The sequence below is a fragment of the Phyllobates terribilis genome, unplaced genomic scaffold, assembly GCF_046119375.1.
Source record: "Phyllobates terribilis strain yellow unplaced genomic scaffold, ASM4611937v1 Scaffold_11__3_contigs__length_659146591, whole genome shotgun sequence".
In the NCBI taxonomy this organism is placed as follows: Eukaryota; Metazoa; Chordata; class Amphibia; order Anura; family Dendrobatidae; genus Phyllobates; species Phyllobates terribilis.
In genome coordinates this window covers 349,862,911-349,885,856 of record NW_027362771.1, presented here as the reverse complement: position 1 = coordinate 349,885,856, position 22,946 = coordinate 349,862,911, and the positions used below count along the sequence as shown (strand labels likewise).

The 22,946-nt window shown below is 40.9% G+C and overlaps 1 protein-coding gene across 1 annotated transcript; it reads left to right on the top strand.

Annotated features, from left to right (window-relative positions):
- Positions 1-670: 670 nt before the first annotated feature.
- MRPL18 (mitochondrial ribosomal protein L18) lies at positions 671-15,630 on the top strand. The gene is made up of 4 exons (XM_073650803.1): positions 671-854; positions 9,652-9,838; positions 10,043-10,274; positions 15,234-15,630. The coding sequence occupies exons 1-4, from the start codon at positions 818-820 to the stop codon at positions 15,303-15,305; spliced, it is 528 nt and encodes a 175-aa protein (XP_073506904.1). The 5' UTR covers positions 671-817; the 3' UTR covers positions 15,306-15,630.
- The last annotated feature ends 7,316 nt before the right edge of the window (positions 15,631-22,946 follow it).

Sequence of the window (22,946 nt, the reverse complement as noted above, 5' to 3'; positions counted from 1 at the left end):
CGAGTAACCCGGAAATGCTCGGTGCTCGCCGAACATCCCGAGTAGCGAGATGCTCGGGCGAGTACCGAGCAGTGTCGAGCATGCTCGCTCAACACTAGTGGTGACGTGTTTCTATTATACTTTTCTTCTGACTGTTCCCCTCCTGGTTTTACTGATGTAAAACACTGACCAAATACGCAATGTGTGAACGTGGCTTTAGTGAGACAAGCAGATAACCTAGCGCTTTGCTAGGCACTCCCATTAGAATGAATGGCGCGCCAGTGCACATGATTGACACCCTCTCCAATCACACAGGCCTCTGCAGAGCCCAGGTTCTCGGAACTAGTTGGGGGTCTCAGTGGTCGGACCCCCAGTGATTGGGAAGTTATCCCCTATTCTATGAGTAGGGAATAACTTGCAAATTTGATAATACCCCTTTAAGGACACGCTGCTGCCAGCAACCTAGAGAGACAAATTCTAACTGCGACTAAACTACTGCACACACCATATATTATCCATGGATATTATCAGTGATAGGATGTCCTACTTCCTCACACTGTACAACCAGAGCATGTGCACTGGATATGTGGTGGTGGCGTAAGGACCTTTGTTGATGTCACACCCATGTGACCAGTCACGTGCTGAAGTCACGCCCTTGTCTCTACTTTCTGACTATACTCTTCCTATAATCGCAGAACCTGGCTCCTCCTAGTCATGACGTCATTGAAGGTCCTTCAAGGCTCGAGAAGCTTGCATCCTCTGCCCTGTCCCTGTGTCCGTTAACATAGGCATCCAGGTTCTGAAGCCAAGTAGATGTCACCTTGAGCTTCCTGCAGTCATGTCCGTGCTCAGGAGGGGCAGAGGTGTCCTACAAGGTGAGGCTGTGCCTGTTGTTAGTCCCTGAGGTGTCTGCTTGTAGGGCAGTGCAGTGATCACATGAGCAGGGTTACACTGGCTATCACTGCCCTGTACAGCAGCAGCAGCATTGTTATATGGGGCATTTATCAGTATATATTGGTAATTACTATTGTGACCGGCTCAGTCCATACATATTCTGTCCTTCTGTCACTATTCTGGGGTTCACCCACCTAAAGGTCCGGGTCATCACCGTATTCCTGAAACCGTGTGTCACACATGCAAACACAGCGGAAAAGTTTGTGGGGCTTAAAGGGTCACCTGAGGGGGGATTGTTTTTTTTCTTGAATGCGTGTATTTGCAGAAAAATAAATAAAGAAACGACCCAAAAACAAAGGAAAAAACGTGAGAAAAATACACTGGTGGTCAAAAATGACTAAATAAGCTCTCAAGAAACGATCAATAGATGCAAAAAAGCCACAACAGGACAAACCCGCAGAGATGGACTGGAGTGTTTTCTTAGGGTACCAGCAGTGGCTCAAGTTGCATTTTAACCATTGTAATGCCACTGATTAATCACTGACAGAAGTAGTTAAATGCCTTGTTTTCCGGTGTGTGTATCAGCTCCCATAACTCCCACTGTGACTCAGTCGTGAGGTGCCAATGGGTCACCATGGCAGCCAGGGGTGTGCTAACAGCCCCCTTGGCCGCCATTGTAGTCCTCCTACAAAGCACACTCAGTTACACTATATACTACTTTATTGTAGTGTATATACTATGAGCAATCAAATAATCGCAGGCTCACATTGCCGAAGGAAACTAAGGAATAAAGTGTACACTTTAAAAAAAATATATTAAAAAAAGTTTAAATCACCCCCTTTTTTCCCCCTTTGAAAGATAAGGAAATTTTAAAAACTACAAAATAAGCATAATTGGAGTGATTATTTTATTTCTTTAGAGATAACATATTCCACAGCACTTTACAATAAAAGGGATTGTGCACTACTAGGACAACTCCTTCTCAGTCTGAATGTTTGCCCCCATTAAAATTAAAAACACCTAAACTTACTGCCGATTCCAGTGCCATTCCAGTGGTATCTGCATTTGTGTTCCTGAGACTCGCATAAGGTTGTTCCATCATGTGACCTCTGCGCTCAATCAGAGCTGGCGTTACTGTCCCGCCTTCGGACATACAACCCCTGGCAAAAATTATGGCATCACCGGGCTCAGAGGATGTTCATTCAGTTGTTTAATGTTGTTGAAAAAAAGCAGAGGAATTAAGAGGAAGTGAGAAGGCAGACACAGCTCTCACCTCCTGTTGATTACTTTTACGTCCCAAGGGCTCACATGATGGAACAACCTTACTTGAGCCTCAGAAGCGCGAGTGCCAGCACTGTTGGAACAGCATTGGCACTGGAGGTGGTAATAGGTGTTTTTATTTTAACTGAGACAGACATTCAGATTGAGAAGGGGTTGTCCTCATAGTGAACAACCCCTTTAAGCGGTAACATGTACAGACCATAAAGATAATACAAACTAACATAGTTCAATAATTAAAGGAGTGAGGGCCCTGCTTGAAAACTTATAATGTACAAGGAAATAGAGGTGACACAATAGGTAAAAAGTGCTTGTCCCGTACAGTGCAGCCATCATTATAATAAGTAAAGCTGCATGATCCGGTCATCAGCCAGTATATAAGCACAGTCCTCAAGGGCTATTGGGTGCATAGAGGATGTGAAGACAGATGAGTAGAAGGGACCAGATTCTGAGGAAAATTTATAAAGAGGCAATAGAGAAAAATTAGATTAGTGAGGTGAGGTGATAGGCTTGTCTAAAAAAATGTGTTTTTAAACCACGTTTAAAAATGTGGGCGCTAAGTATTAACCGAATTATCTGGGGTAGTGCATTCCAGAAAGCTGGCGCAACATGAGAGAAGTATTCAAACAGAGGTGAGAGGTTCAGATTATGGCAGATGTTAGTCTTAGATCAGTTGCAGAACAGAGGGCACAGGTAGGGTGATAGAGATGACGGAGGAGATATAAGGCGGTGCAGAACTGTGGAGAGCTTTGTGGGTGAGAGAGATACGTTTATATTGTACCCTGTAGCGGACGGGTAACCAGTGCAATGACTGGCACAAGGTGGAGGCATAGGTGAAGCAGCTGGACAGAAATATAAGCCTGGCTGCCGCAGTTAGTACAGATTGGAGAGGAGAAGGTTTGGTAAGAAGGAGACCGATCAGAAGAGAGTTGCAGTAGTCCAGATGACTAAGATGAATAAGAGCAACAGTAAGAGTTTTTGAAGTTTCAAAGGTGAGAAAAGGTCGGATTCTGGAGATGTTCTTAAGACATTGTCATATCCATAAAAGTCTGATGTGTCAAAATATAAAATTATTTAAACAGTATGGTAGACGCTGGAAAAAAATGTAAACCCCAGAATTGCTGTTTTTTGGTTGGCACATTCCTGAAAACAATGCAGTAAAAAGTGATCACATCATATGAACCCCGAAATGCTTTCACAGAAAACTACAGCTAGGGTGCAAAAAAATAATGAAAAAAGAGATTGGGTTTTTCAATTGACCTCAGCCTTGCAACTTCTTCTGCTCCAGGAACACGGAAATCTAAGTTTGGAAACGTGAGCTGGTGATTTTCTTTTTCACCTTTGCAGAAAAACAAGCCCATACTTAGCTTTATTGACTGAATAAAAAAATAAGTTACAGGTCTCAGAAAATGATGACACAAATTTATTTTTTTTTTCTACTAATCTCAGATTTTTTTTAGTTACTTTAAATAAAAATAATCACTACAGATAATTACTGGTTTATATATAGTAACATAGAAGCATTGGGACAAAGGGTAATAATAGGGGTAAAAGTTTAGCAAATAAACCAATCAGCAGTAATATGCATAAGGTATAATGCTCACCCATAAAGTTATGTCGTTTTGCGGGGGGGTTCAGACGCATGCCCTGACGGGACCAGCGAACGTGTACTAATGTGAAAGCAGCCTAAGTCCACAACCACCCAAGTAGGCCCACGCGAAACGTGCGTCGGGGCTGTGAACTTTCACACAAGGATACATAACTTTATGGGTGAGCATTATGCCTTACATATATTACTGCTGGGTTATTTGCTTAAAGGGGTTTTCCCACAAACAGAAGTTCATTTTAATCAATAGATCTTGGAATAATAACAACTTCCACAATTGAATGTATTTAAATAAAAAGTTCCTGTGCTGAGATAATCTTATGAATGTGCCCCTGCTGTGTACTGTGTAATGGCCGTGTCTGACCGTGCAGGAACATGGTCTGATCATACCACATCTCCTGGGCAGGGGAGGAAGCAAAAGCGTATACCGACATTACATCAGAAGAGCACAGCTGATTTTTTCTTTGAAGTAAAACATTGTTTAAAAACAGGCAGTAAAATATTTTACCTCACAAAAAGAATCAGCTGTCATTCCCTGCTGTAATGTCTGTATTGTCTTTTGCTCCCCTCCCTGCCCAGGAGATGTGGTATGATCAGACCATGTGCCGTACATGGTCAGACACCGCCATTACACAGGGGAACATTTATAAGATTATCTCAGCACAGGAACATTTTAGTTAAACACATCCAATTGTGTAACTTATTATTATTCCAAGATCTGTTGATTAAATTGAACTTTCTTTCATGGGAAAACCCCTTTAACTATCAGGTGTATTACCATTTGTCCTAGCGCTACTGCGATTGCCTTAACTACTCATTGTATCCACGTTCGGATTTTATATGCCCTGAGCTATACTATGTTATGGATTCCTAAATGTGCACATGTACGATGTCATGCAAATAACGTAGTGCCCATGAGAAGGTGTCTGGCTCAGGCTAGCCCTACCTCTCTTATGTACTGTATGAATTCATTTGTGGCCGCCAATGTCCGCAATCATTTCAAGGCAGTCTAATGGATGTGGCCTAAGTGTCACAATGCCCTTTTCTTAGATCAGAGGGTAAATGAGACAGCCCAGCCATGACTGAACATTTTGTAATAGCAGTAAGTTTTTGCTGTGTAATCTGAGATCAGCATATGTAAGGACAGAGACCCTGATTCCAGTGATGTGTCACTTACTGGTCTGCTTGGTGTAGTTTTGATAAAATCACTGTTTTATCTGCTGTAGATCTAGCAGTTCGCTGAATGCTGAGCTCTGTGTAACCCCGCCCACACCACTGATTGGCAGCTTTCTGTGTACACTGTGCATAGGCAGAAAGCTGTCGACCAGTGGTGATGGTGGTGTTACACAGAGCAGGATGACTACATGGGACAAGACAACTAGCCCTCTAGCGATAATTTCCTACCGATAAAACACTGATTTTTATTGAAAATATAACAAGCAGTGCTGTAAGTGTTATATCCCTAGAATTAGGGTCTCTTTCCCTACATCATTCTTCTCTCAGATGAAATAACAAAAACCTGACAACAGATTTCTAAAGTCGTATTGCATATGCGCTTCTCACACACAACCTTAAGTCACTGTTTACATCCAACCTAAAGATGTATATGCCTTTTATGGAATAATCTATAGTTTATGCATTGTAGATATTTCCAGGTCTGACTTCTGTGAAATAGCAATAATTAATACAATTAATTATAAAGCCTTTTCATGTTATCCATTGACTACAGTGATGTCCACCCAGATACATTCGACTTTCATATCGCTTCACAGAATTCAGCAAAAACTCGCTCCTTCTTCACATTTTAACCGCTTCCCGACCGCCCACTGTACATAAACGTCGGCGCTGCCTGGGCTCTGTGCAGCGCCGACGTTTATGAACGGTCGAGGGTCCTGCAAGTGTTGCGGTTGCGGTTCAGAGCGACAGCTTTGACAGGGGACATCATCGGGACCTGTTTGGATCAGGTCCCAATGATGTTAACCCTTTGCTATCTTCTATATGCCGCGATCTATATTGATCCGTGGCATATAGAAGATAGTGAGAGGAGAGGGGGTCGTCCACTTACCTCTCTGACGGCCCCCTGATGCCTTCCAGGACCTGCCATTGTTATGGCAGCTGGAGGTCACATGACCGCCTCCAGATCTGCCATATATGGTGCCCTGCTGAGCTCAGGCTGCAGCTAAGTCCAGCAGGAGACAGAAAGTGTGAAACTGTCAGCAAACTTCTCATGCAATGTAATACATGTCTATTACATTGCATGAGAAAAGTGATTAGAAAAATAAAAATTAATGTCCCATACAGGGACTAAGTAAAAATGTAAAAAAAAAGTCTAAAAAATGTTTTCAAACTGTTAAAAAAAAAATCACAAAATAAATAAATAAAATATTAAACCAATAAATCCGTATATTTATGCAAAAATGAAAAATTGCACATATTTGGTATCGCCGCATCCGAAACAACCCGATCTATAAAACTGTCACACTAGCTCCTTCTGTGCACACCGTAATAAAAATAAATAAAAAAACGGAGCAAAAAACTATGCTTTTTCATCATATCGCCAAACAAAAAGTGGAAAAAAATGCGATCAAAAAGCAAAATGGAAATAAAAATGGTACCGCTGAAAACGTCATCTTGTTCCGCAAAAAAAAGCCGCCATACAGCTCCATCAGCCAAAAACTAAAAAGTTATAGCTCTCAGAATAAAGCGATGCAAAAAAAATATTTTTTCTATAAAATTGTTTTATTGTGTAAAAGCGCCAAAACATAAAAAAATATACAGTAAGTGTAGTATTGCTGTAAACGTACTGACCCCAAGAATAACGCTGCCTTATCACTTTTACCACACGCAGAACGGCATTAAAAAAAACCTCAGGAAACAATTCCTGAATTGTTGGTTTTTGTTAATTTTACCTCCCAAAAAACGGAATAGAAAGCGATCAAAAAATGTCACGTACCCAAAAATGGTGCCAATAAAAATGTCAACTCGTCCCGCAAAAAACAAGCCGTCACATGACTCTGTCTGCCGAAATATGGAAAAATTATAGCTCTCAAAATATGGCGATGCAAAAACTAGATTTTGCAAAAAAAAAAGCGTCTCTTAGTGTGTGACAGCTGTCAATCATAAAAACCCGATATAAATCTGGTATCTCTGTAATCGCGCCGACCCGAAGAATAAAGTAATCTTATCACTTATACTGCACGAGGAACGGCGTAAAAAATAAATAAAACCAATTCTTCACCTGCTACTGATTTGTTTATTGTGTCTCCCAAAGATCGCAGTAAGGCTCTGCTCACATTTATCCTGCGCTCTGTGCTGAGCACTTACACCAGAGTTTCCGTGTAAATCTCTGAAATACGTGATTCAGACGGAACCCATGACGGAAGATTCCCTGTAATGAGGCAGATATAGTCCTCTGTGGATGCCATCTGGCCTGTGATCCCACGGTGTCATTTTTTTTAGGCGTGCATAAAAGTGCGGTTGGCCACAGTTTTGTGCTCTTCTGAAAAAAAGGACACCGCTAAACAGAGGCCAGACGGAGTCCAGAGTAACTCTGCTGCCTCATTATAGTGAATGGATCCTGCAGGGGTTTCATCTGAATTACATCACTTGGAAATTTAGATGGAAACCCCGATGTAAGTGCTCAGCCTAGAGCGCCGGATAAATGTTACGTAAAATGTTCCCAATAAAAGCTTCAACTCGGTCCTCAAAAAAAGCTAGCCCTCACTCAGGTCCGTCATCTGTTAAAAATATAAGGGACTTCCAAGTTACTGGTAGCAGAAAGGCTCTGGAAAAGCGAAATGACCCTTGCCCCCCAAAAGAAATTCAGAAAATTTTGTGCTCCCAAATCAAATGCCTAATCTACAATAATTTGTTCTCTAATTGTGAAATAGCGCTCCTCCCTCCCAGATCTCGCCGTATGGCTAAGAGGTACGATACAGCCACATATGGGGTATTGCCACGTTTAGAAGAAATTGTGTGACACATTTCGGCACCATTTTTACCCATTGCCCTGTGTGAAAATGTAAAATCTGAGGGTAAAACATTTTTTTGTGGTAAAAATACAATTATGTTTTCTTCACTGCCCAATGGTATGAATTAAAAAATACTCACTACTTCCCTAGATGAATTCCTTGAGAGGTGTAGTTTACAAAATGGGGTCACTTGTGGGGGTTTCTGCTGTTTCGGCATGTCAGCGACTCTTCAAATGTGACATGGTGTCTGCAACCTATCCCAGCCAACATAGCGCTCCTTTCTCTTCCGAACCCTGCCGTACACCAAAGCAGTGGTTTTCCCGCACATATGGGGTATCGGCGTGCTCAGGAGAAATTGCACAACAAATTTCATGGTGCAATTTCTCCTATTATCCTTATGATAATGCAAAATTAGGGGATGAAAAACATTTTTTGTGGGAAAAATGTGAAAATTTTATTTTTACAGCTCAATATTATAAACTTCTGTGAAGCAGCTGGGGGTGCAAGGTGCTCACCACACATCTAGATAAGTTCCCTAAGGGTTCTAGTTTCCAAAATGGTGTCACTTGTGGGGGGTTTCCACTGTTTAGGCACATCAGGGGCTCCCCAAATGCAACATGGCGTCCGCTAATTATTCAAGCAAATTTTACATTCAAAAAGTCAAATGGCGCTCCTTCCCTTCCAAACCCTGCCGTGCGCCCAAACAGTGGTTTTCTTCCACATATGGGGTATCGGTGTGTTCAGGAGAAATTGCACAACAAATTTCATGGTGCAATTTATCCTATTACCCTTATGATAATGCAAAATTAAGGGATGAAAAAAGTTTTTGTGGGAAAAATGTGAAAATTTTATTTTTACGGCTCAATACTATAAACTTCTGTGAAGCACCTGGGGGTGCAAGGTGCTCACCACACATCTAGATAAGTTCCCTAAGGGGTCTAGTTTCCAAAATGGTGTCACTTGTGGGGGGTTTCCACTGTTTAGGCAAATCAGGAGCTCTCCAAACGCAACATGGCGTCTGCTAATTATTCAAACAAATTTTACATTCAAAAAGTCTAATGGCGCTCCTGCCTTTCCGAACCCTGCAGTGCGCCCAAACAGTGGTTTTCCCTCACATATGGGGTATCAGCGCGCTAATGAGAAATTGCACTACAAATTGTGTATTCCATTTTTTCCTGTTACCCTTGTGAAAATAAAAAAATTGGGTCTAAATAACATTTTTGTGAAAAAAAGTTAAATGTTCATTGTTTTCTTCCACATTCCAAAAATTCCCGTGAAACACCTGAAGAGTTAATAAACTTCTTGAATGTGGTTTTGAGCACCTTGAGGGGTGCAGTTTTTAGAATGGTGTCACTTTTGGGTATTTTCTGTCATAAAGGCCCCCCAAAGTCACTTCAAATAAGATGTGGTCCCTAAAAAAAAATGTTTTTGTAAATTTTGTTGGATAATTGAGAAATCGCTGGTCAACTTTTAACCCTTATAGCTTCCTAACAAAAAAAAATTTTGGTTCCAAAATTGTGCCGATGTAAAGTAGACATGTGGAAAATGTTATTTATTAACTATTTTGTGTGACATATCTCTGTGATTTAAGGGCATGAAAATTCAAAGTTTGAAAATTGCAAAATTTTCGCCAAATATCCGATTTTTTTCACAAATAAACGCAAGTGATATCGAAGAAATGTTACCACTATCATGAAGTACAATATGTCACGAAAAAACAATCTCAGAATCAGGGGAATCTGTTGAAGCGTTCCAGAGTAATTACCTCATAAAGTGACAGTGGTCAGAATTGTAAAAATTGGCCTGGTCACGAAGGCAAAAACAGGCTCTGGCGCAAAGTGGTTAATGTAGCAATCGTGATATTATGATAGATGCTTGTTACTAGCATATGTGTAACTAACTTATTTCTTTCTGTTTTATAAGCAATCCGTCCAGCCAGTACATCTAGCAGGGTTCAAACCTCCGAGGTGGCTGAAGTGGACACAAGCGAGAATGAAATTGTAAACCCAGATTTCACCAATAGGAATCCTCGAAACCTGGAGCGACTTGCACTGGCCGTTAAAGATCGAGGATGGGGCACAGTGTGGCCAACACGTCAGTACTGGCATAGGTGAGAAATAACGGGAGAGAATGTGGTAATATAAATGCAATATATTGCAAAGTATAAGACACTGAATGACCCTTTTTTTTGCATGATTATAATGGGCATTCCTAACTTTGATGATAGTTATACCCAGACATAAATTTCTATCCAAGTAGCACAAGTCGTTTTCTTTCTTTTCTTTTTTTTTTTTTTTTTTTTTTTTTTTTAAAGGGTACGTCTAGAACGCACTGGGCATCATGTGACGGCAACTGTGGAACATTGTAGCGGTAATGTCGTACTCTCTGCCTCCACCCAAGAATGGGCCGTAAAGAAACATCTTTACAGTACAAAAGATGCCATGGCATGTGAGAATATCGGTCGTGTTTTGTCCCAACGCTGTTTAGAGGCTGGAATCCATTTCACGTTTTTCCGAGAGATCCCATGGGTGTTCCGTAGTGAGTCGGTGAGAAGAAAAGTTGATCTTTTATGAATTACTAGTTTGGAGTAATGATGCTGTACGACCGGAGCTGTATTGTTCCTCTGAAGTGTTAATAGCCAAAATTTTGATGCAATATGTGACTTAAAAATATGAAAGGCCTTGGCTTGAAGATGAGGAAAATAGAATTCTGCCCTTTACATAAGTCTCTTCTTTACCAGAACAATTGGAATAAAGCCATTGCTCTTTTTTTCCTATAGATTACTGCTCAAGGTTTTACATTTGGTGCTATTTTTTTAGACTGCCATATAAAACACCAGTATTGATACATTTCCCCCTTTTTGTTCTGGTATACCGTTTGTGTTTTTCTGGAAACTGTGTTGGTCACGAGGAGATGTTGGTCATATATTGGTTAAAAATTATGTAAAAAGCAAACATAGAAGAGGGATATGTAATAAAATGATCAAAGAATCATTACCTACCTATTAAATCCCAGACCTTTCAGTACTACCACTCCTGTGTGTGTGTAATTGGCTGCAATGATAACGTGCCATATACCACATGTGACCACTGCAGCCAATCACTATAGTCAGCAGCAGGGAGCACCAGAAGGGCACAGGGATTCAATAAGTAAGTAGTGCCTGTTTTATTAATTTATCATATTTTCTGTAGCCCACTATTTCTGTATATTTTGAGAAAACCCATTGGAATTGTGGTGGTACCTGACTAATTCATTTACTGCTGAGGCTCTGTGCTCATGTTATACAACGTGTCTGCATGTCTGCCAGCGGTCTTCGGGGCTTCAGATGAGACATTTGATGCAGCCATAGACGGCGGTGACACAATGGAGCTCAAATGTTTTTTGTGCTACTCTTTTTTTTCCAACAGGTACATGAACCCGGTTTAGTATGTTTTTGTAAGTTTCCTAGCGACTTTCTGTGATAGTGCAACCCATTTAAGGTGCCCCTTCTCTTTTGAGAGCTGGTAGAAACAATTCCTTTCATTGCATCATTGGCATTGCGAGAACCAAATATAGTGGCTAAGGGGATTTTAACGATATAATTCCTGGGACAATATATTCAGTCATGGTGGGGGGCAGTAAGGGACTGGAGTAGCATTTCTAGCGTATGAAACATCAGAAATCTTGCTGAATTTGACTGGCTGGCGCAGCCACACCTCATACCGCCCCGACCCTTCCACTGCTCCACCCATTGTGGAGACGCTGCATTAAACTGGCCTGAAAAATACCTAAGTCGTAATATTTGTGCACCACTCCACATTGCGCAAATATTTAAGTTCTTTACACCAGTTTTCTGGTGAAAACACTTTGACGCGTCGCCCTATTATTGCTCTGCTTGGTGAACAGTTGCTGTTAATAGTCCGGTTTCTATTTGATATTAATATGTACATTTTGCCAATAGATTTGCTGGTCACCTCTTTAATTAATATGTACCTACAGACAAGTGACGCTTTACAGCCCATCCTGGCCATTGCTGAGTGCTAATAGGAAACCTTTTGAAAGCGTTGATTACTAGTGTTGAGCGAGTATGTTCTGTCCGAGTATGCTCCGGCTGGGCTCCGAGTATTTACAGCTGCTCGGTGATAAGGTTAAATCGCTCCCGTGTGTATGATTTGCAACTGTTTGACAGCTTTATTACATGTGAGGAATGTGTAAGAAATAGACATTCCTCACATGTAGTAAAACTGTCAAACCGTTGCAAATCATGCTCACGGGAGCGATTCAACCATATCACTGAGCAGCTATAAATACTCGGCCCGAGCATACTCGGCGAAAGGGTTAATAGAACATACTCGTTCAACACTATTGATTACCTTTTATATCTTCAGAAATAACTTAAAATCACCTGAATTAGTTACCCAGGTCAAGCAGCCGTATTCTTTATGTATTTAGTGTGCTTGATTAATCAGTTTAATCTCCTGGTTATTTGCATGCAAACCCCTGTGGTTGTCTGGATTCACATTTATTTTGGATGCACAAACAAGTAAAGGACATTACCATGTCAATATATACACAGGAGTGCCCACGCTGTTTTCTCAGGTTCTCCTTGATTTCTCTGTCCCTTTTATTTGCTCTGTTTGAGCTTAAAAGCATCCTTATTTATCTTGGAAGTGGAGTAGCAGTTCATAAATGTATTCATCAGTCGCTCGGGCTTAGCTTGTGCTGTTGATGACGGATCTCTAAATAGTGTGGTCATTTTCAGAGCTCATCTGTGCGTTTGGCTCTGGCGTGGTCTGTGTTTGTTCCCATCTTATGATTAGGTAATTGAGGGCTGGATATGAACAGCAGCTCTCAGCTTTCACTAAAAAGCATCCACGAATAAATGTATCAATTCACTTTGCAATAGTGATATAAAACTATAATGTACAAAAATATAATACTGATTAGAGAGTTGTTTATTGCGCTATACAGATAATGGTCACTTTGTACTTTTTGTGCAAAAAAAATATATATATCCAGCAACAGAAATCCAATGCTAAAAGTATTCTTTATTATGTCCATTTAAAAAATACAGATCTCGCATTACTCCATCGGTTTTCTTTTCAATTCCATTACAGTTACAAGGGCCCTGCTGTTTAGTTTGGCACTCCTTTTTTGGATAAAAAAACAAAACAAAAAAAAACATTTTTTTTAAGTAGATGTGAATTAAAACAGAACATTCCCAGTACTATATAGAAAAAATACATGTGAGCTTTTCCTACGTGTTTCGGACTGAATCTCCTAACCCCTTAAGGACCCTGTGATTTTCCATTTTTGCATTTTTGTTTTTTGCTCCCCTTGTTCCCAGAGCCATAGCGTTTTTATTTTTTGGTCAATATGGCCATGTGAGGGCTTATTTTTGCGGGCCGAGTTGCACTTTTGAACGACATTACTGGTTTTACCATATTGTGTACGGGAAAACGGGAAAAAAATTCCAAGTGCGGTGAAATTGCAAAAAAAAGTGAAATACAATTTTTTTTTTTTATTATTATTTTTTACCACTTTCTTTGAATGCTAAAACTGACCTGCCATTATTATTCTCCAGGTGATTACGAGTTCGTAGACACCAAACATGTATAGGTTCTTTTGTATTTAAGTGGTGAAAAAAAATTCCAAAGTTTGCTAAAAATAAATAAATAAAAAATGGTGCCATTTTCCAAGACCCGTAGCGCCTCCATTTTTCGGGATCTGGGGCCGGGTGAGTTTATTTTTTGCGCGCCGAGCTGAAGTTTTTATTGATACTATTTTGGGGTAGATCCGATGTTTTGAAGCCCGTTATTGCATCAGCACATGACAACCACTGGGGTCTGCTGCAGACCCAGGGTTGTCATGCCCACCCATCGGTGACCTGCAATCACGTGACAGGGTCACCGATGGACGGGGTAAGTGACGCGCTTCCGGCGCGGCGATGTTAAATGCCGCTGTCAGAGATTGACAGCGGCATTTAATATGTTAACAGCCACGGGTGGATCGCGATTCCACCCGCGGCTGTTGCGAGCACATATCAGCCGACATGTGCCCGGTTCAGTGTGGGCTCAGCGCCGGAGCCCGCGCTGAACAGGGGGTGACAGCCTGGGGCGTACAATACGCCCCAGGCTGTAAAGTGGCTAATTCACAAATTTCTATAGCAATGAACTGGGTAGATTGTGAACTGAATAAGATGCAGCCTTAGGCTTAGTGCCCACGATGCAGAAATGAAGCAGAAATTTTCCTGAGCATTTCTGCATCCACTTGGCAGAAAAAACGCATGCGGTTTTTTACATACGTTTTTGATGCGTATTTGCCATGCGCTTTTCCAATGCATTGTATAGGCAAATCCGCATGCGGAAACGCACAAGAATTGGTCATGTCTGGATTTTTTCTGCAAGTAAAATCGGCACAGAAGAAATCCTGACCATGTGCACAGAACTTGCAGAATGTCATAAGAAGTCATGGGATAAGGTATGCAATGCGTTTATAGAGCTTTTCCATGCTGCAAATCCGCACCAAAAACGCATCATGGGCACACAGCCTTTGCCTGTACATGGTGATTCAAGTATATAGTGCCAAGTACTACTCATATAAGCCCACTCATGCCCAGGGCCCACCGGAGGATTTCTCTGTACTCCTGTGGGCCAGTCCAAGCCTGCCCACATGCAGTTTTACCATAGATTATTAATAGATTGGAACCAGCCGGGTGCTTTTGCTGGTAAAACTGACTACAACACAGATTTGCTTTAAAACCACATTTTTTTTTCCCTTTTGCCGCTTCACGCCCAATGAGTGTGAACTTTCCTCTGGGTTATATCTGGTGCTATATATCAGTGGTTCTTTATGCACAGTGAGCCACTATGGGCAGAACATAACAATTCCTGGTAATTACTCTAGAACGTGGAGTCATTTATTTGTTATGTGGAAATGTGGTGATAAAAGTGAGTATGTAAGTAACTTCTGTTTTATAAAGGTTTCACCATGTGTTATCCAATTTTTTTTCTCCGGTATCCTAGTTGTTTAAGGGGTCTTCTTCTTCATTTTTTTTTTTTTTTTTAAATCTATTGAGTCTTAACAATGTACAAGTTAAAAATAAATGAAACTAGGATTGAACACTGAAGTACAAAGCATGTCTTCTTAGTTTCACCTGTGTCTCATGGATCTCCATAGACTTTAATGACCAAGTCTGATCTGCAAGATCGGATCAGAATAGGACATGCTATGAGTCTCACGGACAAGAGACACCGATCTATTTTTAAAATTTGATGTATATATGGCTCAATGAAACCCTATAGATCAGTGCGATGTCCGAGATGAAAACATACATCACTAGGACGTGTCACATGGATGTGTACATGTAGTCTAAGATGTGCAGATAAAGAGTCTCACATTGAATATCCAGTGATATGTGTGTAAAATATGAAGTCAGACCCCATGATTGCATGTACCTAGACAAGACAATTTATTTCTATTTGTTCCTGTTGAAAAAAAAATGCATTCACTTCTTTGTTTTGTAGGTGCAGAGGTTTCGAAATGCAATGATTGAGGGTGGAATTGTGTTGGGTGAACCAAGACGAATTTATGAATAGTAAGACATGATAGGTGCAGTTGCTGTGAAGAATACCAAGATCTACTAAATGTTCCTGCCTCTAGGACATCTCTGCAGAGCTGGAGCAGGCTTGCCTTCCTTGGGAAAAAAAACCTTGTCTTTCCAAGGCTGAACGCCATCTCTAAAGCTACATCTGGATTGTTGACTTTCTAATACACCTCCACGCTATTGTCACACAATTATTTCAGTCAAGTTTAATTTTGAAAGGGTCGTGATGTAAAAATTACCTTATTTTGCAAGTATTTTATTTGTCCAAGCTGAGTATTTTTCAATTAAATATTCCTATTAAAATTTTATTAAAGCTTGATAGGCTATGAAATTGATTGCAGTGAAGTGTCTGAGAGTGATTTATCTTCCGCCCGTTTGAACAACCGCTGATCGTCTTTGTTTAATTTGCATTTTTTTGGCAGCTTTTTGCCTATGCACAGAGTACACAGAAAGCTGCTAATCAGTAGTGTTCTACAGAGCTGAGCATTCAGAGAACTGGTAGAGCTGCAGCAGGTAAAACAGCAAAATTTGCAGCAAGCGGCAAATACATCAGTGGAATCAGGGTCTCTGCCCCTACATCATGCTGCTAATATCGCAGTAGAAACTTGGCAACAGATTCCCTTTAAAGACGTTTAACCACTTTCTCTTGTAATAAGGCTATGTGCCCACGATGCAGAATTGAAGCAGAAAATTTCTGCTTCATTTCTGCATCTCCTTGCCCGGAAAAATACATGCAGATTTTGACACGCGTTTTTCGCGCGTTTTGCACATGCGGAATTGCCATGAGTTTTCTAATGCATTGTAGGTGGCAATTCCGCATGCGTAAAGGCACAAATAATGGACATGCTGCGGATTTTTGAGCGCATCAAAAACGCTGTGGAAAAATCCACAGCATGGGCATTGAAAGTGCGGAATTTCATTGGGGACCATGGGGGACGGATTACCAAGCGTTTCCCAAGCGTTTACGCTGCAAAAATTCCGCAGCATAAACGCTTGAAAAACGCATCGTGCGCACGGACCCTTAGTGCAGCTTTCCTCACAAACTGACCAGCACTTCTGACCATAAAATGGCTGCTGGCGGAGGAATATGTGACTAGACCTGTCCCTCAGCTTTTCTCAATTGTAACGGAACTGCTTTTCTATTTGATGAGGCTGATGGACAGGCCTGGTCACATGACTCTCCGTCAGCAGCCATTTTGTAGACAGAAGTGCTGGGCAGTTTGTGAGGAAAGCTGCACTAACAAGTAAAAGTGGCCGACCTCCTCACCAGAGAGTCTGTCAGCGAGCTCGCTCTGATCGTCTAAGGCCACGTGCACACTGAGTATTTGGTCCACTCCTGGATTTGGCTTATAATTACTGAGGTAAAAAACTCACCAATCAGAGGAAATTTATAATAAAAACACGTCACCACTTCTGTACTTTTTACCCACTCCTGGTTTTCTCTTATAAATACTGAAGTAAAAAAAACCTCACCAAATACTCAACATGTGAACGTGGCCTGACAGGAAAGTTTATAACTTTTTTATCTGTCCTTTTTCTGAGCTCTTCTCAGCTGATTGATAACCACAGATTATATTGAAACTGAATGTGCAGGGAAACGAAAAGCCTGTAAAGGCCAGAGTATGCAAAATACGTAATGAAACCAAAATGTAAAAATGCTATTTAACCCAAAATGGATATTCTCTCTCCACCCCCCCGACAACCGGGAAGCCTGAAGGCAGAAGAGCAACATTTCAGAACAATGGCATGGCTGTGCGGCTGGCCCGAACTGTGCACTAAATGATGCTGCTAGCAGAGGTAGCTTTTCCTCTGCAGCATTGGAGTAGCACAGGAGCTGTAAAGCTGGCCAGATACCGCCATCGGCCATCTTCAGAGTAGGACTGTATAGCAAACAGCTGCCTGCAAGTGCTCTCCATTCCTAGAAAACGAGCCATTGCTAACAGACGGCAGAGGTGGTCAGTAACTTAGGCAATGAGCAGAAAACTATAGAATTAAAAATCCTTCTGGAAAGTATTTTATTAAGAGGTATATTACAAAGTTGTTGTTTTTTTTCAAGCACTCAGCAATTTTTTTCATTTAATAAGTTGAGATAACCACTTGATTTTTATTATTTATTTTTTTTACAAATAATGCGTTAAAGGGATCAGATCATAAACATGTAGTTATTACATGGCTCATAACTCCCCATGTTTAAGTCGCTGCTTGTATAAGGCAGGGAGAAATTGCAATTGTGACAGTGGGGTGCAGCGCTTTTGTCAGTGATCTGCAGTGTTGAGTAATCGGTACCCATGCTGTTGGCATGAATGACATCTTGTATGGCACAGCGGAGACCTGGTACAGCAGGGCCCTAATGACTAGTAACAACGCCATGGTGGCTTAATAAGTGCAGTTTTTCCCTTCCGTCTTTATTTGAAAAACAAGGACATGTAGAAATGTATACATTTCTGAGCTATGTAGAATGCTGATGGTGGTTTCACAACCACATTTTTGATAACCAGTTCCCTTTAACCCTTTAGAAATTACAGCTACTTTTTGCATAGTCCTTAATTTCCAGACTCAAAAGTAATTGGATTGTTGACTAATAAAGTCCCTTGATGGCTTTGTGTGGTCTGTTATCTTTTTATGTCTTGAAAAATTAAGGAGATAAAGGGTCTATAGATGTTTCCAAGAGTTGAATTCGCATCTGATATCTGTTCCTGGGAATTCCCATTATGTCAATAAAAGTGAAATAGATCATCATTGGTCTGAAAATATAAAAAAAAACAGATCAGTAGAAACATAAAATTTAAAGAAGTACTTCGATAAAGAATTTTGTTAATAAATCTGTGTATATGTGAATGTAATGTAGAGTGTGTGTCTTAACCCCTTAGTGACCAATAGACGTCTTTTTACTGACCTGCGATATAAGAGACTAGCATCCCCCTACGAGTGGCAATCCTGTAACTGTCACCTGTTCACTATAGCTGACAACTTGCTGCAACAGCCACGATCCATGTTTGGCACCGACCATGGACGTTTAACCCCTTAGATTCTGCTGTCAATAGTGACTACAGAATCTAAATAGTTAACAGAGTGTGGGGGCTCCCTCTTTAACCCCTTAACCCCTGAGGGTGGTTTGCACGTTAATGACCAGGCCAATTTTTACAATTCTGACCACTGTCACTTTATGAGGTAATTACTCTGGAACGCTTCAACGGATCCCCCTGATTCTGAGGTTGTTTTTTTGTGACATATTGTACTTCATGATTGTGGTAAAATTTCTTAGATATCACTTGCATTTATTTGGGAAAAAAATGGAAATTTGGCGAAAATTTTGAAAATGTTGCAATTTTCAAAATTTTAATTTTTATGCCCTTAAATCAGAGAGATATGTCACACGAAATACTTAATAAATAACATTTCCCACATATGTACTTTACATCAGCACAATTTTGGAACCAAAATTTTTTTTTGTTAGGGAGCTATAAGGGTTAAAAGTTGACCAGCGATTTCTCATTTTTCCAACAAAATTTACAAAACCATTTTTTTAGGGACCACATCACATTTGAAGTCACTTTGAGAGGTCTTTATGACAGAAAATACCCCAAAGTGACACCATTCTAAAAACTGCACCCCTCAAGGTGCTCAAAACTACATTCAAGAACTTTATTAACCCTTCAGGTGCTTCACAGGAATTTTTTGAATGTGGAAGAAAAAAATGAACATTTAACTTTTTTCACAAAAATGTTACTTTAGACCCAATTTTTCTTATTTTCACAGGGGTAACAGGAAAAAATGGACCCCAAAATTTGTTGTGCAATTTCCCCTGGGCACTCAGATACCCCATATGTGGGGAAAAAACACTGTTTGGGCGCACGGCAGGGCTCGGAAGGGAAGGAGCGCCATTTGACTTTTTGATTGTAAAATTTGCTTGAATAATTAGCGGACGCCATGTTGCATTTGGAGAGCCCCTGATGTGCCTAAACATTGGAGCTCCCCCACAAGTGACCTCATTTTGGAAACTAGACCCCCCCAAGGCACCTATCTAGATGCATAGTGAGCACTTGGAACCCCCAGGTGCTTCACAAATTGATTCGTAAAAATGAAAAAGTATTTTTTTTTCCACTTTTTCATTTTTACGAATCAATTTGTGAAGCACAAGTGCTCACTATGTATCTAGATAGGTGCCTTGGGGGGTCTAGTTTCCAAAATGGGGTCACTTGTGGGGGAGCTCCAATGTTTAGGCACGCAGGGGCTCTCCAAACGCAACATGGCGTCCGCTAACAATTTGAGACGATTTTCCATTCAATTTGTTAGCGGACACCATGTTGCGTTTGGAGAGCCCCTGATGTGCCTAAACAGTGGAGCTCCCCCACAAGTGACCCCATTTTGGAAACTATACCCCTCAATGATTTTATTAAGGTGTATAGTGAACATTTTGAACCCAGAGATACGACACAGAATTTGATAACATTAGGTCATCATATTGAATAAGTTGTCATTAGTCTTGAGCGCAAGTGCTCGCTCCTTGAGTTTGCATCGGGTACTCAGGTATGCACCATGTACTGCGTGTGCTTGAGTGACATGCTCGAGTCCCTGCCCCGCATGTTTCACGGTTATTAGACACCCAAAAAAAAACATGCGGGGATCTCTCGTGCATGGCAGGCAATCCCCGCAAAGTATTTTTGGCCGCGAAGCATATGGGGCGGAGACTCGAGCATGTCACTCAAATACCTCAATGCATACCCGAGCACCCGATGCAAACTCAAGTAGCGAGCACTTGCGCTCAACACTAGTGGCCATATCGTCATCTTTTTTTCTTACTTTTGAAAAAAATCCCAACCCTAACCCTAGCCCAACCCTAACCCGAGAGTTTATTTTTTATGCCGTTCCTCGTGCGGTATAAGTGATTAGACGACTTTATTCTTCGGGTCGGTGCGATTACAGTGATACCAGAATCATATGGGGTTTTTATGACTGACAGCTGTCACACACTAAAAGACGCATTTTTGTAAAATCTAGTTTTTGCATCGCCATATTTTGAGAGCTATAATTTTTCCAGATTTTGGCAGACAGTCATGTGACGGCTTGTTTTTTGCGGGATGAGTTGACGTTGTTATTGGTGCCATTTTCAGGCACGTGACATTTTTTGATCGCTTTCTATTCCGATTTTTGGGAGGCAGAATAAACAAAAACCAACAATTCAGGAATTGTTTTTTTTTTGTTTTTTTTTATTCTGTTTCGCGTGTGGTAAAATTGATAAGGCAGCTTTATTCTTCGGGTCAGTACGTTTACAGCGGTACCACATTTATATTGTTTTTCTATGTTTTGCACTTTTTCATAAAAGCAATTTTATAGAAAAAATTATTTTTTAGCATAGCTTTATTCTGAGAGCTATAACTTTTATTTTTTGGCTGATGGAGCTGTATGGTGGCTTGTTTTTTGCGGGACGAGATGACGTTTTCAGCGGTACCATTTTTATTTATATTTGTCTTTTTGATCGCGTGTTATTCCATTTTTTGTTTGGCGGTATGGTGATAAAGCATTGTTTTTTGCTTGTTTTTTTTTTTTTTTTTTACCGTGTTCACTGAAGGGGTTAACTAGTGGGACAGTTCTATAGGTCAGGTTGTTACGGACGCGGCAATACCAAATATGTGTACTTTTATTTTTTTTATAATAATATTTATTGATGGGTATATTATATTTTTATTTTTAGTGGATTATGTTTTTTATTTTATTTTTTATATTTTTACATTTTTTTTTTATTTTTCTTTTTACTTTCTGACAGTTTTTACACTTTTTTACTCTGTCCCACTCTGGGACTTTCACTTTTTTTATTCTGATCGCCTGCATGGCATAGGAATGGAGCACCATCCCTGTGCCGTGCCGGCTGTCAGCGCTGGACAGGGAGAAGATAGTTTGGAGATGCACTGCGCATGTCCAAAAAATCTTCCTGCTGTCTGGTGACCCGGATGTTGTCATGACGACATCGGGTCGTCATGGCAACATCCTGGAAGCCACGGCAGACAGCGCTGGAGGCCGGAAGAGGAGGTGAGTATCTGCGATCACCTCCCCTTGCCACCGCAATGCTGCGATCGACTTCGATCGCAGCATTGCGGGGGTTAATGTGCTGGGAGCGGTGCGGGACTGCTCCCTGCACATAGTACCGGATGTCAGCAGTGACAATCAGCTGACACCCGGCGGCGATCGCGCCCCCACAGCCTGTGTGCGCGCGCTATCGCGATGACGTACTAATACGGGTCTGGCTCTTAAGTCCCAGGGCACAGATGCGTATTAGTACGTCTAATGTTGTTAAGGGGTTAACCTCATTGGCACCCTGAGATCTTGATTGTGTGGTAATGATGGCGTGTAACGGCCTTAGAGTCTGCAGGCTATAGCAGCCTGTTCAGAAGTTATCAAAATTTAGGTGGTAAAAATGAACTTTTTCATTCTTGTCATGCCACTTTCCATTACTTCCTGAAAAGAATCAAAAGGGTTAATTAACCACCTGAAAGCAATTTTAAATACATTGAGGAATGCGGTTTTTAAAATGGTATCACTTTTGGGTGGTTTCCAACATATTGGACCCCCAAAGTCACTTCAAAACTGAAATAAGTTTTGTAAATTTCCTTGAAAAAATGAAAAATTACTGCTACATTTTTAAACCTTCTAAAATGCTAAATAAATAAAACAACACTTTACAAATGGTGCTGATGTAAAGCAGGCATGAGCGAAATGTTATTTATGAATGTTTTTATGTGGTATGACTTTTGGGATTAAAGGGATGGTCATTCAAAGTTTGAAAATTGCAATTTTTAAAACCTTTTTGTCAAATTTCTGATATTTTTTATAAATAAACTCAAAACATATTAACCAAATTTACCAATAAAAGTATCATGTGTCACAAAAAAACAAAATCATGTGTCTCAAAATCAATGGGATATGTTGAAGCATTCCAGAGTTATTACTGCGTAAAGTGACACTGGTCAGATTTTAAAAAATTGGTCCGTTCACTAAGGGGTTAAGATACCATATTTTTCGGACCATAAGACGCACTTTTTTCCCCCCAGATTTTGGGGGGAAAATGTGGTGCGTCTTATGGTCCGAATGTAGTCCAAACACACTTGTTCTGGTGCTTACTGTGGTGTGGGGTGGAGGCACCAGTGGCGGCGATGGAGCATGGTTGCGCTGCAGGTAGCGGGGTCGCATGGCAGGACGAGGGATCAAAGAGCAGGGATCAGCGGCGCCACCATTAATGCACTATGGCTGTGTTAGACAGGAGAAAGTGGGCGGTCTCCGGTCTAGATCACGTGCTGCAGTGACGTTACGCTGTGTGATCCCTCTTCCTGCGTGCGACCCCGCTACCTGCAGTGCGACCACGCTCCCTGCCTAGCACGGTCGAGACAAACAGTGAGGCAAGCATTATACTGTAGTTTAAGTACAGCACATACAGTAAAACACTACCACTGTGGTGAACTATAACTCCCAGCATGCCATAGGAGCTACAGGATATGCTGGGAGTTATAGTTCTCCTCAGGGAAATCACATGACATAAATGTGGGGTGAGCTATAACTCCCAGCATGCCATTGGAGCTGAAGGACATTCTAGGAGTTATATTTATTTATTGAATTATTATGTTATTAAACATGTTAC

What these genes read in the sequence shown, in the direction of transcription:
- MRPL18 (XM_073650803.1), top strand. Translation starts at nt 818, where the DNA reads ATGTCCGTGCTCAGGAGGGGCAGAGGTGTCCTACAAG. An exon ending in GGGCAGAGGTGTCCTACAAG is followed by an intron (nt 855 to 9,651) that starts GTGAGGCTGTGC and finishes CTGTTTTATAAG; the next exon opens with CAATCCGTCCAGCCAGTACA. An exon ending in GGGTGTTCCGTAGTGAGTCG is followed by an intron (nt 10,275 to 15,233) that starts GTGAGAAGAAAA and finishes TTTGTTTTGTAG; the next exon opens with GTGCAGAGGTTTCGAAATGC.